General features: G+C 32.6%; 1 protein-coding gene across 1 annotated transcript; it reads left to right on the forward strand.

Moving 5' to 3' along the window:
- The first annotated feature begins 9,607 nt into the window (after window positions 1–9,607).
- LOC109149139 (abscisic acid 8'-hydroxylase 4-like) lies at window positions 9,608–12,947 on the forward strand. Its single transcript, XM_019296792.1, has 9 exons — window positions 9,608–9,923; window positions 10,162–10,483; window positions 10,590–10,739; window positions 10,828–11,079; window positions 11,190–11,282; window positions 11,810–11,888; window positions 11,995–12,101; window positions 12,199–12,317; window positions 12,553–12,947. The coding sequence occupies exons 1-9, from the start codon at window positions 9,733–9,735 to the stop codon at window positions 12,641–12,643; spliced, it is 1,404 nt and encodes a 467-aa protein (XP_019152337.1). The 5' UTR covers window positions 9,608–9,732; the 3' UTR covers window positions 12,644–12,947.
- The last annotated feature ends 1,295 nt before the right edge of the window (window positions 12,948–14,242 follow it).

Raw genomic sequence — 14,242 nt, forward strand, 5'->3', positions numbered from 1 at the left:
GAATGATGGTGATGTTCAATTTTGGAAAGAGGACAACATTTTGGGACAAACTAAAAAGGAAAGTAAGACATGCAAAATGGGACAGAGGGAGTAACTTTTTACTCTATTTTTACCCTCTGACCTCTGTTGATGTGGTATGCTTTGATTGATTTAGAAAAAGAAGTGTGTCTCACAATGTTTTTATTCCTTTTTTCTTACCTATAAAATTAATTTAGACATAAAAATATTATTTTACTTCGAGATTCAAACGGGTCTAGCCAAAATCGAACTTAGGCATGCTCAAGTTCAGATCGTTAATTTTTATATAAATCTTGACATTGATGATTCAATTGGTCCAAATAGAGCTTGAGTTCAAATTGTATATATGTGCGTGTGAGAGAGGCTCGTGAACAACTTAGCGAGCTACAAAAAAAAAAATTATATTCAAATTGATTATTAAAGAAGTCGACTCAAATTCAAATTTCATCAAACTCGAATCAGGCAGCAATTGAACGGTCTTATAAATAGCTCAACTTAGGGGTGTAAATGAGCCGAACTACTCATGAGCCGCTCGCGAGCGGCTCGTTTAATAATCGAGCTCGAGCCGAGCCTAATTATTCTAGGCTCGTGGCTCGTCGAGCCGCTCGCGAGCCTTATATATAATTTTATATATATATAATAATTAAATTTCTACCCTTCTAATCTTCTATCCCTTCCCCAACTCCCCATTCCCCACGCCCTAGCTCAGGCACTCAGCCGACAGAAGACGAGACACGAAGACAGTCGAGTAGTCTCCGGTCTCTGTCAATTTACTTAGCCGACAACTACCAGTTATGTATGGATAAAACAAAGTAGTTTATTTTTAATTGGAACATGAATTTAAAATTAAACAGGTCAAATTTGAGGTCAAAATCAAGCCCGAACTCGAACCCAAAATCGAGCTAGAACTCGAGCTCGAGCATCAATTGTTGAGCTCGATCGAGCTCGAGCTCGAACTCGAGCCGAGCCTTCCTTAACGAGCTCAAGCTCAAGCCAACCCAGGTTCGAGCTCGGCTCGACTCGTTTACACCCCAAGCTCAACTCGTTTCCACCCGAAACTAACTCGTGGACCGAGCTTGTCAACGCAAACGTGCCGCCTTACGTTAACTCGATCTGGAAATCTTACCCAATTAATGGCATTACAGATTTACACGGCATCAAGAAATCTTATATATATACGACATTGAAAGGAGTAGCAGATCGAACACAGTCTTGTTGCTGTCGGAGTTGGACTCAAAGTAGCCATGCATGCAAAATGGACACGTGCGTGCGTGCCTCTCTCTATATCCCCATGAAGATCTTCAATTCTGCCCACCTATTATCACTTCTGACATATATACTCACTTTTAATTCCCCAACAATTCACAAATCAAATAGATAAATCTCACTAAATTTATTTTTTTTGTATAACTAAAAAAATTTTATATAATAAATTCAATCCATAAAAGTGTTACTAAAAATTCAACTCATAATCTTCATGTAAGTATGAATTGAAAATCATATTCCATCTAATAATTAACTTGTTGATTTATGTTAAGATCTCATTAATGTACACCAACATATAATAGCCAGTATCTTTTAATAATTATATTTAAATCTTTTTAATTCGATGATTTTATACTATATTTAAAATTTTGTAAAATTTTATCTAATTCAATTTAAAAGAAACTTGATTCGATTTTACTTAAGATATTAGTGTGCTTTTGTGAATGTTGCTCTCTATTTATTTTTTAAGTGGTGAATTATATATATATATATATATATATATATATATATATATATATATATATATATATATATATATATATATATAGAGGGGGAGAGAGAGAGAGTGTGTCCAACTCCATTAGAGCATCCTCATCAGAGGATAATATGGAGATAATAGTACACAAATATGCAGCTTAACAGATGGGAGAAGGAGAGAATGGAGAAAATAATCCTCCTGCAAAGGAGGAGAGAATGGCAAAAAAAAAAAAAAAAAAAAAAAAAAAAAAAAAAAAAAAAACGAAACACCGCAGTTCCGCACGTATCGCGGAACTGAGGAGAAAGGCCGGGCGCGTGCACTGCACGCGCCCGGAGGCTCTTTAATTTTTTTTTTGTTTTAAAAATCAATTTTGTTTTTTTTTTTTTCCTCCCATTTTCATATTCTCTCTCTTAATCATTCTTACATTATCTCCCAAATCTTCCCAACTAATGTGGATGCTCTTATATGGAGGCTGCAGTGTTCTTCAATTCACTTATTCCAATGCTTTGACAATTATAGAAGGGACAGTAAGGTCCCATATTACTACTTCAAGAAATTAGGTCTCAATCTGATCGGAGATCCTAAGAATCCAACGCACATGGTACGGTTCTATAATAGCATACATACAAGCTAAGGATTAGGAGCAAACTCATTGATTGATTTTTCGAATTTTTGGTCAAGGTTTTTTTTTTTTTTTTTTTTTTTTTTTTTTTTTTTTTCTTCTAAGTGGAGGTGGACGGGGATTCTATTGTTATATGTTTTTTTTTTTTTTTTATTTTATTTATTTTTCAAAAACGTTTATATGTATATTAAAAAAAAAAAAAACAAAGAAACGTTAGTGAGTGTTACACACACCAGCACTCCCTTGCAAAACTCACTGAGAGCGATAGTTGGGTAAATTAACTGTGTGGATCACGTACGGTCCAAAACGACATCGTTTTGATATTAAAAAAAAAAAAAAATTTACTTCGCGCACTTGTTAGAATAATGAATATTCTGGCATAAGATAATGTATTTTATGAGTTATAATAATGCACTTTATGTGTTAGAATAATGTACTTTATATGCATGTGTTAGAATAATAAAATTTCTGAGATGAAATAATGTATTTTATGAGTTAGACTAATGTATAATGTACTTTATGTATTAGAATAATAAAATTTTTAGAATAAGATAATGTATCTTATAAGTTAGAATAATATATTTATGTGTTTTTGACCACGCAATAATGATGGGTGATAGCTGTGGCCTCATGATTTTCGATACTATCCCATAGAAGACCATCGACTACCTCGTTATGGTTCATATAGGCGGTGTAATTCACCGCTGCGTTGTCCTTGCTTAGCATTATCTCTCTCTTTCACATTTTAGAATTAGGGAAAAATGAATTACAGTTTTCACAACCAAACGTCATGCAAGGATAAGTTCAAGACGATGAATATAGTTGCCGCCCCTTGATGTTATAATTGTAAACTATTATAATGAAAAGAAATTTTCACAAATCAAAATTTTAAACTATTATCAATTTACGCCGTTTATTGTTACAAGGCAAAATATAGCAAGTCACTTCAATATATCATGGACCAGAGTTCACCATGCACATTATAAATCATGTCTAAATTATATATATGCAATTAACATATTTTTATATATCTTTTAAACAAAAAATATACAAAATATGTTAACTGCAAGTACATAATTTGAACATGTTACAGTTAATATATTTATATATTTAATTAACAAATTATGTACATGCATGTGTTATATACTTGCAGTTCACATATTATGTATGTTCAATTTACTTAAAGGTACATAATATGTTAAAAGTAAGTACACAATTTGAATTTGGGACCACAATGCGACCATGTTCTACAATATATATAATTTGTGCATGTCCCCTATGGCCCTATTAGCCCCAACAAAAATGTGCTACATCAACAGCATGATGGACCATAATTGGCTTGTGCGGTTACCCTTCTTATACACACACGAAACCAAAGATTCATACATAAAATTAAAAATGGAATTTGATAAGGTGTATGCAAGAATGTACAAATCAGCCATGGGGGTTTATCTTCTTAAAATTTTTTATTAGTTTTTTTTTTTTAAATGCTACTGGCTCTATTACAATGTAGTATCTATTCATATACTTTCTCAACCTACTGAAACACAAAGAACCAAAAACGCATTAGACCAACCCAGGTACCATTAGACCACATAGTCTTGGTAAATTTTATTAGTTAAAAATTTAAAAATCAACAAATTTTATTAAATGTGTATCGTTAAATAGTGATCGCAAATTTTCTCCTAAAACAAAAGATAGATATTTATAATGCCAAGGTCCTACACCGTACATATATCATCCGAGGGTGTTAATGGTAGCCACATTACATCTGCCATTATAAACTAGTCAAAAGGACCACACAATTGACAATATATAATTATTATAAAGTCATCATCAATCTTTATTTGATGGCTTCAGTACAACCGCGAATGAAGAATGGTCATATCTTTCAAGCTGTCCAGCATTATTTATTTATGATACCAAGTTCCCCTTAAAAAGGGATGGAAAATAATGCATTATTGGACCAACTAGAGATTACGTATATAGGATTACATACCCAGTAATAATTATAAACTCCACAAGAAAAAAAAAAGAAAAAAGAAAAAAATCCCAGCACAAAAAGAAAAAGAAATGTAAATATATCATATGATTCAATTGGATCATGCAAAATGTTATCTTGAATAAAGTTGCTATGGATAATGACATTGTTTATCTCCTTAAAAAGCTACTACGTACGTCATGGTAATCATGAAACCAAGCTTTTATTGTAATTAACATTGCTTTATTTTCCTTAAAAAAAAAAAACATTGCTTTATTTTGATCTCTTATTATTGTCAGATAGAAAACTGAGTTAACTCAGCTAACCCAGTCAAGTTCGCCACCAACTCAACCGAATTGGTCGAATTGAGCACATAGATAATCGCCTAAAGAGTAATTTACCTCAGCCTAGATCAATTTTTACTACAGTGTTTATATAGCTTCAGATATTAGCCTTACTAGAACTCTTCCTCGTCACAACCAACAAATTGAATCATATTTTAATTCCACTAACCTAAAAGTCCTCTTGTTTATTGATACCGGCTATGGTTTTAGTTTCCAAGTTGTCATCAACCAAACCTTGATACATTGGTGGGTGGAAGAGAGTTAAAAAGACAAAATTGTGCTCTTTTTTACTTGCATAAATGAATTATGAATTATATTAAATGAGTAAGACTGAACATATATACCTGAAAGAAGAGGAAATTGCACGCTAGCGTGACAAACACATTATTTATTTAATTTTTTTTTTTAATTGCGAACCTTGTAAGCTTTCAAAATTAGAAAGCATTGCGATTAAATCATGCATGGGAGTAATTATGATATATTAATATAATGTAGTAGATTGTGTACACTTGTGCAGTAGTTCACACCTTTCACTTAAAGATGATTTTTACGAGAGAACAAGTTCGATCAATACCAGAATTTTTTCTTTCAATAGGGCAGACAACAAGGTACTCCTCTGAGGAATCTTATGAATATGGTGAGGAAAATGTGCCAAAATAATGTTAAATAATCAAAATGATATGATATAATGTATATTACGTACGTGGCATCGATCATCATGCTATACAAAGAAATCGATGCCCCTGCTATAATAATTTTTAAGATCACAAGATCTAGATCAGATGCTGGGGTGACCTAGCTGCAGCGTTGTTTGCAGTAAGTACGCATGTACACACTGGAAAATATACCACGGCGATATATTACCTTAAGGAATATTAGATTATTGGGAATGTTAGATTCCTGTATTTAATTTAAAATTAAGATACGTAAATAAGACAACGATAATAAGATAAATTGATTAAAAAATACAAAGCCCAACATTAATAGTAAGACAAAGGAATGTGAGATTACCTAAGAAATTGGAGGGTATCTCACATTCCTTTCAAATAGCTAAAAACTTAATGAGGAGATTATCTGACATTCCTTGTAAAAGTTACATAACATGAACCAAACATGAGAAAGAATCTTATATTACCAAGCAAATATAACATTAGTTATCATATATAACCTGAACCAAACGCCCCCTTAGTTAAATTCATTGCATATAACTTTAATTAGTATAGGCTACCTTTTTTGTATGATTTGTAAGTTATTGCAGAGTACATAATAATAAAATTTACACAATTAACACCTTTATATCAGATAATAATTCACCTTGGATTTCCTTTCTCTTAGTTGCAAGGCAAAAACTTTTGTGAGACAAGTAAGGTCAAAATGAAAGTGTAATGCTTATACTGAAAAATATAATACTAATTAGAAATAAAGCGTTTGTTACTTATAAAAAAACATAACACTTTTAAAAAAAATATAATACGTATATTTTGATTTAAAAATATTACATTTTCTTCAAAAGTACTCTGTATTACACTTTTTATTAAAGTAACAAACTATTTATTTTTGATTAATATTAATTTTTTAATATAAGTATAATATTTTTATATTGACCTGATTCGTCTCACAGATTAGAATTTGTGAGATGATTTCATAGAAAAGTCACTCATGGTGCAATATGTTGAATAGATTTTAGGGGATCTTAGTTGGATGGAAACAATTTTCATGGGAAATGTTTTCCTAAAATGTGAGAAAAATGTTGTTTATGTTGTTTGGTTCATGGAATTCAATTTTCTTTGAAAAAGAAATTCCTAAAAGTGGAAGAAAACAAATTTCTTGCATAAGGGTGTATTTTGTTTTCCACGCGATTTGAGAAAAATATATAACATGATTGGACTATTACTATACATAAGTATAATTTATTTTCATTATTATTGTTGGGGGAATATTTATCTTTATATTAATATAATTCTTTACATTTCCAAACCTAACAAAATAATGGAATTCATATTCACGATAATTTATTTTTCACCAACCAAACAATGAAACATATTTTTTTAATAATTTATTTTATTTTTTGTCAAAAAATAATAATTTATTTTATTTCATAAAATTTCAATTTTTATTTCATAAAATTTCAATTTTTATTTCCTCAAATATTTTTCGTGAATCAAATGGGGCATTAGTGTTTGATTGGATTCCGGTCTCTCCTGAGAAATTGCAGTTAGTCAAAGGAGCAGTTTAATTTCTCCAACACCCATTCTAGTACTATCAAGAGACTGCTCAGATGTATCTGAGATCCATCCAGCATTCCATGACTTTCCACCACGTGGCCTCACAAGTCATCATATGATGCAATTAATTAATACAAAAATTAACTCACATGGACCAAAACTCAATTGGTCATAGGAATAAAATTTAGAAAGAAGGATCAGAGATTGAGTCTCATAAGTGACATTGTAAAAATAACCTCTTAAAATGAAGGGACTCTTGTAAACCGTAAACAAAGATTTAAGCCTATGATTCAACCAGTTTGGGAAGTATTAATACAAAAATTAATCCTTGCCTTAGCCCTTGCAAAAATTAATCCTATATATGTTTTCTATTACTACGTTAACTCATAGGTTATCTAGGCCATCAAATCACTAATATAAGCATCTCTATCAATGAGATTTTTTTTTTTTTTAATTTTTAAAGTAATTCATATGATGTGGAAGAGAGATCATGAAAAAAGAAGAAAATTTTATTTTTAGTTACCTAATTATTATTATTATTTTTTTTTGGAACCAACCTGATTATTCTACTTAAAATTACATTTGTTTCTTAATTATTATTTCGTAACATTTTCTAATTAGGTACATGACTATGTTATTTTTTATTTTTTTTTTACATTTAGTTATGCTGAACAATTTTTCAATCAACATCACCGAAATGTCAAAGCTAGTAATATAATTATTATGTAATAATCAATTTATAAATAATTAGAATATGAGAGTTATAATAACATTTTATCGTCATATATTATAATAAATTTAATAAATATGAAATATTAGCTGCGGGCCATGTGTTTGATTAATTAAGATTTAGCTTAGTACAGTTGCATAGGGTAAAAAAGTTCTCACTTCATAAAATCTACATGTTAATGATTTAACATTAAACAGGAAAACCATTGACTAATCCAAGATGTTTAAATTCTTATAGAGGGTTCGAGACCATTTCTAAAAAAAAATTTGTCCCAAGTTATTATCAAGCTAATTAATTAATCAACTTGACTAAGTTATCTCAAATTATATTTTTAAGATCTAGCTAGATTCTTCTTAATGTGTTATTATTGTTGTTGTTAATAGAAATTGGGTTTACTGCTAGTTATTTATGTCTCAATAAGTACATGAGGTATAAAAATTTCATAACAATGAACTTTTAAGTATGATACTGTAATATCTTGGTGACGAGTTATAGAAGAGACAATGGCCATTCGCCCTGTTTGATAAATAGTTGTTAGTTGTTAGCTGATTGGATTAATTAGATAGTATAACTAGTTGATAACATTAGTTAATTGTAGAAAAATGTTTGGTAAATTAGCTAGCTGATAGCTATTTGGTATAATTTCTTTTCTCAAAAAGCTAATTGAAAATGTTGCTTTGAATAGCTTTTTGAATTTTAAAATTTTGAAATATAAAAAGCTAATTAACCAAACATTTATATTAATATTTAAACCAAGTTAAAATTGATCTATAAGCTAACTATTTTACCAAACAGGGCTTATATATTTTTCATTAGAAGGAGTATTAATTAAGAATGTGTAGCCATCTAGTCTACACTTCTATAAGTTTCAAAATGCACAATTGCACATGCCTCAAACAACAATATGCACGTGGCCCTTCTTGTTTTCCCTTGTTTAATTTTGTCAGTTACAACTAGGGATGTTAATTCAGTCTGAACTCGATGGATCCACCTGATAAAACAAAAATCGACTGCGCTATGGTTCGAAATTAATAAGCTTGATGGCCGATAGGACTAGCCCGAAATTAAAAGGGCTAGCATGATAACCCGAACTATTGAAAACTATTCTTTATTATAGAAGTGATGTAAAACTTAACATACATGAAATAATTATTATAATTAAAAATAAATAAATAAATAAATAAATAAATAAATAAATATATATATATATATATATATATATATATATATATATATATATATATATATATAAAATTTAAGTTTTTAATTTTTTAAAATTTAAAATTACATTAATTTAATATTTTGACTAAAAATTGACCGAGGACGGAGATTCTCTGCGGGGACGAAGATGAAGACTATTTTCAATTTCCCGCCGAGGAGGGAGACGGGAGTATACTTCCAGTCCCTGCCCCATTGTCATCCCTACTCTAAATATGGGTACTCACTTTCAGTTTCTAATTTTAGTTCAGATGGTTCAACCCGTCTGATTAGCCCGACAACTCAAATTTTAGGATTATAGTGAAATCGAACCGGAGAATAAAATATTAATAAACCGATTAGCCTGACAACCCGACAGGACTAACCCAAAACCGAGCGGGCTGACCCGATTGACATCCCTAGTTATAACCATTGAATCGCTCTCCAAAACATCCCCTGAGCTTTTATTCTAATTTATTCAATTCATCAAAAATAGTCCACTACTCCACTGTCAAACGACAATCTTAAAGATAAATCCATACACCATTGTCATCACGAAGTGGCCTGGGTCAAGCTAGCTACTTCCCTTGATTGCCCTCGACACTCCTATTTATATTCACTTTAATTTTAAGATATTCAAGTGGATCTATATTCTATACTATATATTTAATCAACACCTTATATTTTAGTCTAAGACAATATGATCGATTTTGTCTCATATGCCCTTCCCTTCTATAAATACAACACCTCCATTTCGCACCCACTCCCCATCTAGGGTGCTTTGCAGTACTGCTCAACAACAAAAACCTGCAAGCTCCAAACACTTTGGGTGTCTCTAAGAGAGAGATAGAGAGAGAGAGGGAGAGATAAAATGGAGAAATATGGAGTGGTATTCTATGTTTTCATACTTGTTCTCTCTGTGTTTTCATATATTCTGTGTGCAACAAGAAACAAGAAGAAGCACAAACTCCCTCCAGGCTCGATGGGATGGCCATACATAGGAGAAACTCTTCAGCTTTACTCTCAAGACCCAAACATCTTCTTCTCCGACAGACACACAAGGTTCGTTAGTTTCGACCATTTCCATATTTATTCTTAATGTCTTGTCTGTGAGCATATAGCCATCTAACTATCAGTTTAGACTTTTAGTTGAGATGGAGCATATTTCAATTTGGTATCAGACCAAAGATCATGAATTCGAATCTCAGCCTAATCCAACTATCAGCTTAGAGATGGAGTTCAATTTTGTCTTCTCACAATTTGCTTATAATAAAGTGTGGTGGTTAACATTATATTGCAGGTATGGAGAGATCTTTAAGAGTCGTATGTTAGGGTACCCTTGCGTCATGCTGGCTAGTCCCGAGGCGGCGCGTTTCGTGCTGGTCACCCACGCTAACTTGTTCAAGCCAACCTATCCTAAAAGCAAGGAGGATTTGATCGGCCCCGCCGCCCTGTTTTTCCACCAGGGGGACTACCATTTGCGGCTGAGGAAGGTGGTTCAGCGGTGTTTCAGCCCCGAGGCAATTCGGAACTTCGTCGCCGACATTGAACACATCGCCGTCTCGGCATTGGACTCCTGGGCTGACGGCCAAGTCGTTAACACTTTCCGCGAGATGAAAAAGGTTCAACGACTCAAAACTAGTTTAATTATATTACTTCAATATTGCAGTTTTTTAAAAAGAAGGTCTTCTGATAAACTCTTTTCTCGGGAATTCTGTGTTCGATCAGTTCTCGTTCGAGGTGGGTATTATGGCCATATTTGGGCACTTGGAGGATCATCACAAAGAAGAGCTGAAGAGGAATTATTGCATAGTCGAGAAAGGGTACAATTCATTTCCGACAAGCTTTCCAGGAAGTTCTTACAGCAATGCTCTGAAGGTGATATGATGATCCATTTAAACCAGTAAAATTCTGTAATGGCAGCCATTAATTCTGTAATTTCTAAGTGAATTTGGTGTATATGTAGGCAAGAAAGATGCTGGGCAAAATTCTATGCAAAATAATTAGCGAGAGGAAGGAGAAGAAGAAGACAGCAGAGAATGGGCTTTTGAGCTGTTTTCTGAGTTCTCAAAACGAGAATGGGATCAGTCTGACAGAAAACCAAATAGCTGACAACATCATCGGTGTTCTTTTTGCTGCTCAGGACACAACCGCAAGTGCCCTCATATGGATCATCAAGTACCTTCACGATAACCCCAAACTTCTCGAGTCCGTTAAGGTAAAAATAATTGAAAAACGTGTTTATCTTAACTAAAAGCTTATCTGGATAAGAAGATTGTATATATACTAAGCTTTTTTCACTTTAATTATTGTGTTCTTATGCCGCAGGCTGAACAGAAGGCAATCTGCAGACAGTTAAACGTTGAAGAAACTCGTCACTTGACATGGAGAAACACCAGAGAAATGCCAATTACTCACAAGGTAACATTACTAACCTAACTTCTAGGCTACAAGAAAAATCAAAATTTATCAACAAAAAGTACAAGGTATCTATTTATATCAACAAAAGAATGACAAAATAGCCCCCGAAACATAGCTTGGTGGGTAAAAGACTGAGTTTGGGGTAATATCTGGCTAGTACCCAGGGTCAAATTCTGAGACGTCAGGGTCCGTGCAAAAACTCATAACACTGTACCATCAAGACATGTCCTACGATTTACCTTATCTCACAAGTCTCCAGTGCAGAGGATGTAAGGGACCCTTAAATTTGAAGTTCAAACTTATAAAAGAAGGATAAAATAGGGACAACTCCAGCTAAATTAGTGTTGTTCGCTTTGTAACTACAATGTTCCAAGCTTGACTTCCAATATGAGTCATACATTCTTTTTGGTTTGAGTCAGTCAGTTATAAAACATCTAGATTGTCTTATCTCCTTATGATCCTTTGTCAATTAGGATCATACGTCAGTCAAAAGAATGATAAAATACGTGTGTATATATGTTGCTCAGGTTGTTTTGGAGACTTTGAGGAAATCGAGCATCATATCTTTTACATTCAGAGAGGCAGTGGAGGATGTGGAATACAAAGGTAAGCATTTTTTTTCATGACTTTAATGATCAACACTTTGATATCTTTGCTGACACAGATCTTAGGAGGACTGAAAACAAAGAAAATGTGTGTGTATGTAATGTAGGGTACCTAATTCCAAAAGGTTGGAAGGTCATGCCTTTATTCAGGAATATTCATCAGAATCCAGATTTCTTTTCTGATCCACACAAGTTTGATCCTTCAAGATTCGAGGTATATATTTATGAAATTTATGCCTACCCATTAGCATATGTTAGGCAAACAAAAAGAGAAAAATTAACTAAATTAATTTGCTTTCATCTGTTCACAGAAAGCTCCAAAGCCGAACACATTCATGCCATTTGGCAGTGGAGTACATGCCTGCCCTGGCAACGAACTTGCTAAACTCGAGATGTTAATAATTATGCATCACCTCGTTACTAAGTTTAGGTAATATATATAAATGATAAATATATACTTACAAGGTTGTGTCTCTTTCAACTTAATCCTGTTTAAAAAAACTTATGAATTACTGTGTCGCTCTTAAAATTTTATCTGACACAAACATAACTAGTCTTGGTTGAGGCAAAATCTATGTATATTAGCATATATAAGAATTGAAGAGAAGAGGGATGCAGGTTGGCATGAATAATTATGTGTTTGTGTTTGATTACTGTGGGTGCAGGTGGGAAGTGGTGGGGCCCGAAAGTGGAATTCAGTATGGCCCATTCCCGGTCCCTATACATGGGCTACCGGCCCGATTTTGGAGACAATAACAACATCAATTGGGAGATTAGAAGAAGTAAAAGCAGTTCTACGGGTCGGGGTGTAGGGTATTTGAGGTGGACAATTTCACCTTCTGTCACAAGTAAAAGCAGTTCTAATAGCATGTCTTTTAATTAGTCTTGCCAAATATTTCTGCTCCAAAAATAATACTTAGCACTCATTTTTTGTATTCAATACCAATTCAGTAGTTTCATTCTCGCCACGCAAACATTGAATACAAGAGTTTAAGTGTAAAAACGAGTGCCTGAAATCTAATACAGTACATTTTTGTTCGGTTGAATGACTTTATCTTTATCTTTCGCCTGTTTCTTCTTAACCTTTTAATCCGAAAATAAATTTTATATATATATATATGTATATATATATATATATATATATATTATTACCTTCTATACATGTCAAATTGTCAAGGGAATGGTAAAGGATCCACACTATATATGCCTGCTTTTACAGCTAGCCACTTGTACCATTTACATTGAAGGATTGTCAATGGAAGAAAAAAGAGCAGAATTTGATTAATTGGTTTACTTTTTCAGTGTCATTTACCAATTAAAATTATAAGGCGAATTTATCTTAAATGTCCTTTAGTTGCGAATTTTCTTGTTATCAATTAATAATAAAGAATCATTTTTCAAACCCAATCATTTCCGGTTTGCATGTTCATGCATGCAATCATGCAGTCACTGCACGCATATCCGACACTATTTTTGTTTTCTGGGATTCAATTTCATGTTAATGCTCTGTTAGCATCATTCTCACCAGCGGCGCATTTTAGCACGGACCACCAGCAGCCATGGCTGCTCCGATCCGAATATCCGATAGATCCACTAGGCTGAAACTAACCCGACGCTATATATAACATAACAAACGAAATTACAATAATACCCTCTGATCAGCATTTCCGGCATTAATTTGTTCAGTTTTTATATTATTATTAGGGAAAATGGCACTTTTTCCCCCTAAGTTATATACTTATAGCACTTTTTCCCCCTCAATTATTTATGTAAGTACATTAGCCACCTCAATTATTTTAAAAGGGATGGTTTTCCCCCTGATATATTAAATTGACATTTCTACCCTTAAAGTAAACATTTTATTTATTTTACTTCTCCAACAAATTATTGTGTATATGTAGCGATGACCACGGTTTGGTTCGAACTGAACCGGACATTATAGTAATCAAATTAAAAGTTTTCGGTTATGATTCAGATCTAAAATCCAATATTTAGATTTCTATTTATTAAATTTATGAATAAAAAAAAAACTGGACCCTGAACCGTGAACCGGTGGTTTCGGATCCGGTTCACGATTTTGAACCGTCTTTATTTTACAATTTTATTTTTTATTTTAAAATAGTCTAAATTCAACAAAAAATGTATTTTATTTTTTCAGTTCGGAACATGAGCCGGTCATTCCGGCTCGCGATTTTAATAAACTCTAAGTATCGCGTTTGATTCTAAATTGTAATTGGAATATTTTGGTTTGGTTGCTATAGTATCTCTTTGGTTTGAACCAAATTATAGTAATAATTTGTTAGAGAAGAAAAATAAATGAAATATTTATTTTAAGGGTAAATATGTCCATTTAAC

Source organism: Ipomoea nil, unplaced genomic scaffold (genome assembly GCF_001879475.1).
Source record: "Ipomoea nil cultivar Tokyo-kokei standard unplaced genomic scaffold, Asagao_1.1 scaffold2159, whole genome shotgun sequence".
NCBI lineage: Eukaryota > Viridiplantae > Streptophyta > Magnoliopsida > Solanales > Convolvulaceae > Ipomoea > Ipomoea nil.

Bases quoted from the DNA above. Each gene is read 5' to 3' on its own strand.
- LOC109149139 (XM_019296792.1), top strand. From the start codon at position 9,733: ATGGAGAAATATGGAGTGGTATTCTATGTTTTCATACTTGTTCTCTCT. The intron at 11,283-11,809 runs GTAACATTACTA...TATGTTGCTCAG, and splicing joins AAATGCCAATTACTCACAAG to GTTGTTTTGGAGACTTTGAG. The intron at 12,102-12,198 runs GTATATATTTAT...ATCTGTTCACAG, and splicing joins TTGATCCTTCAAGATTCGAG to AAAGCTCCAAAGCCGAACAC.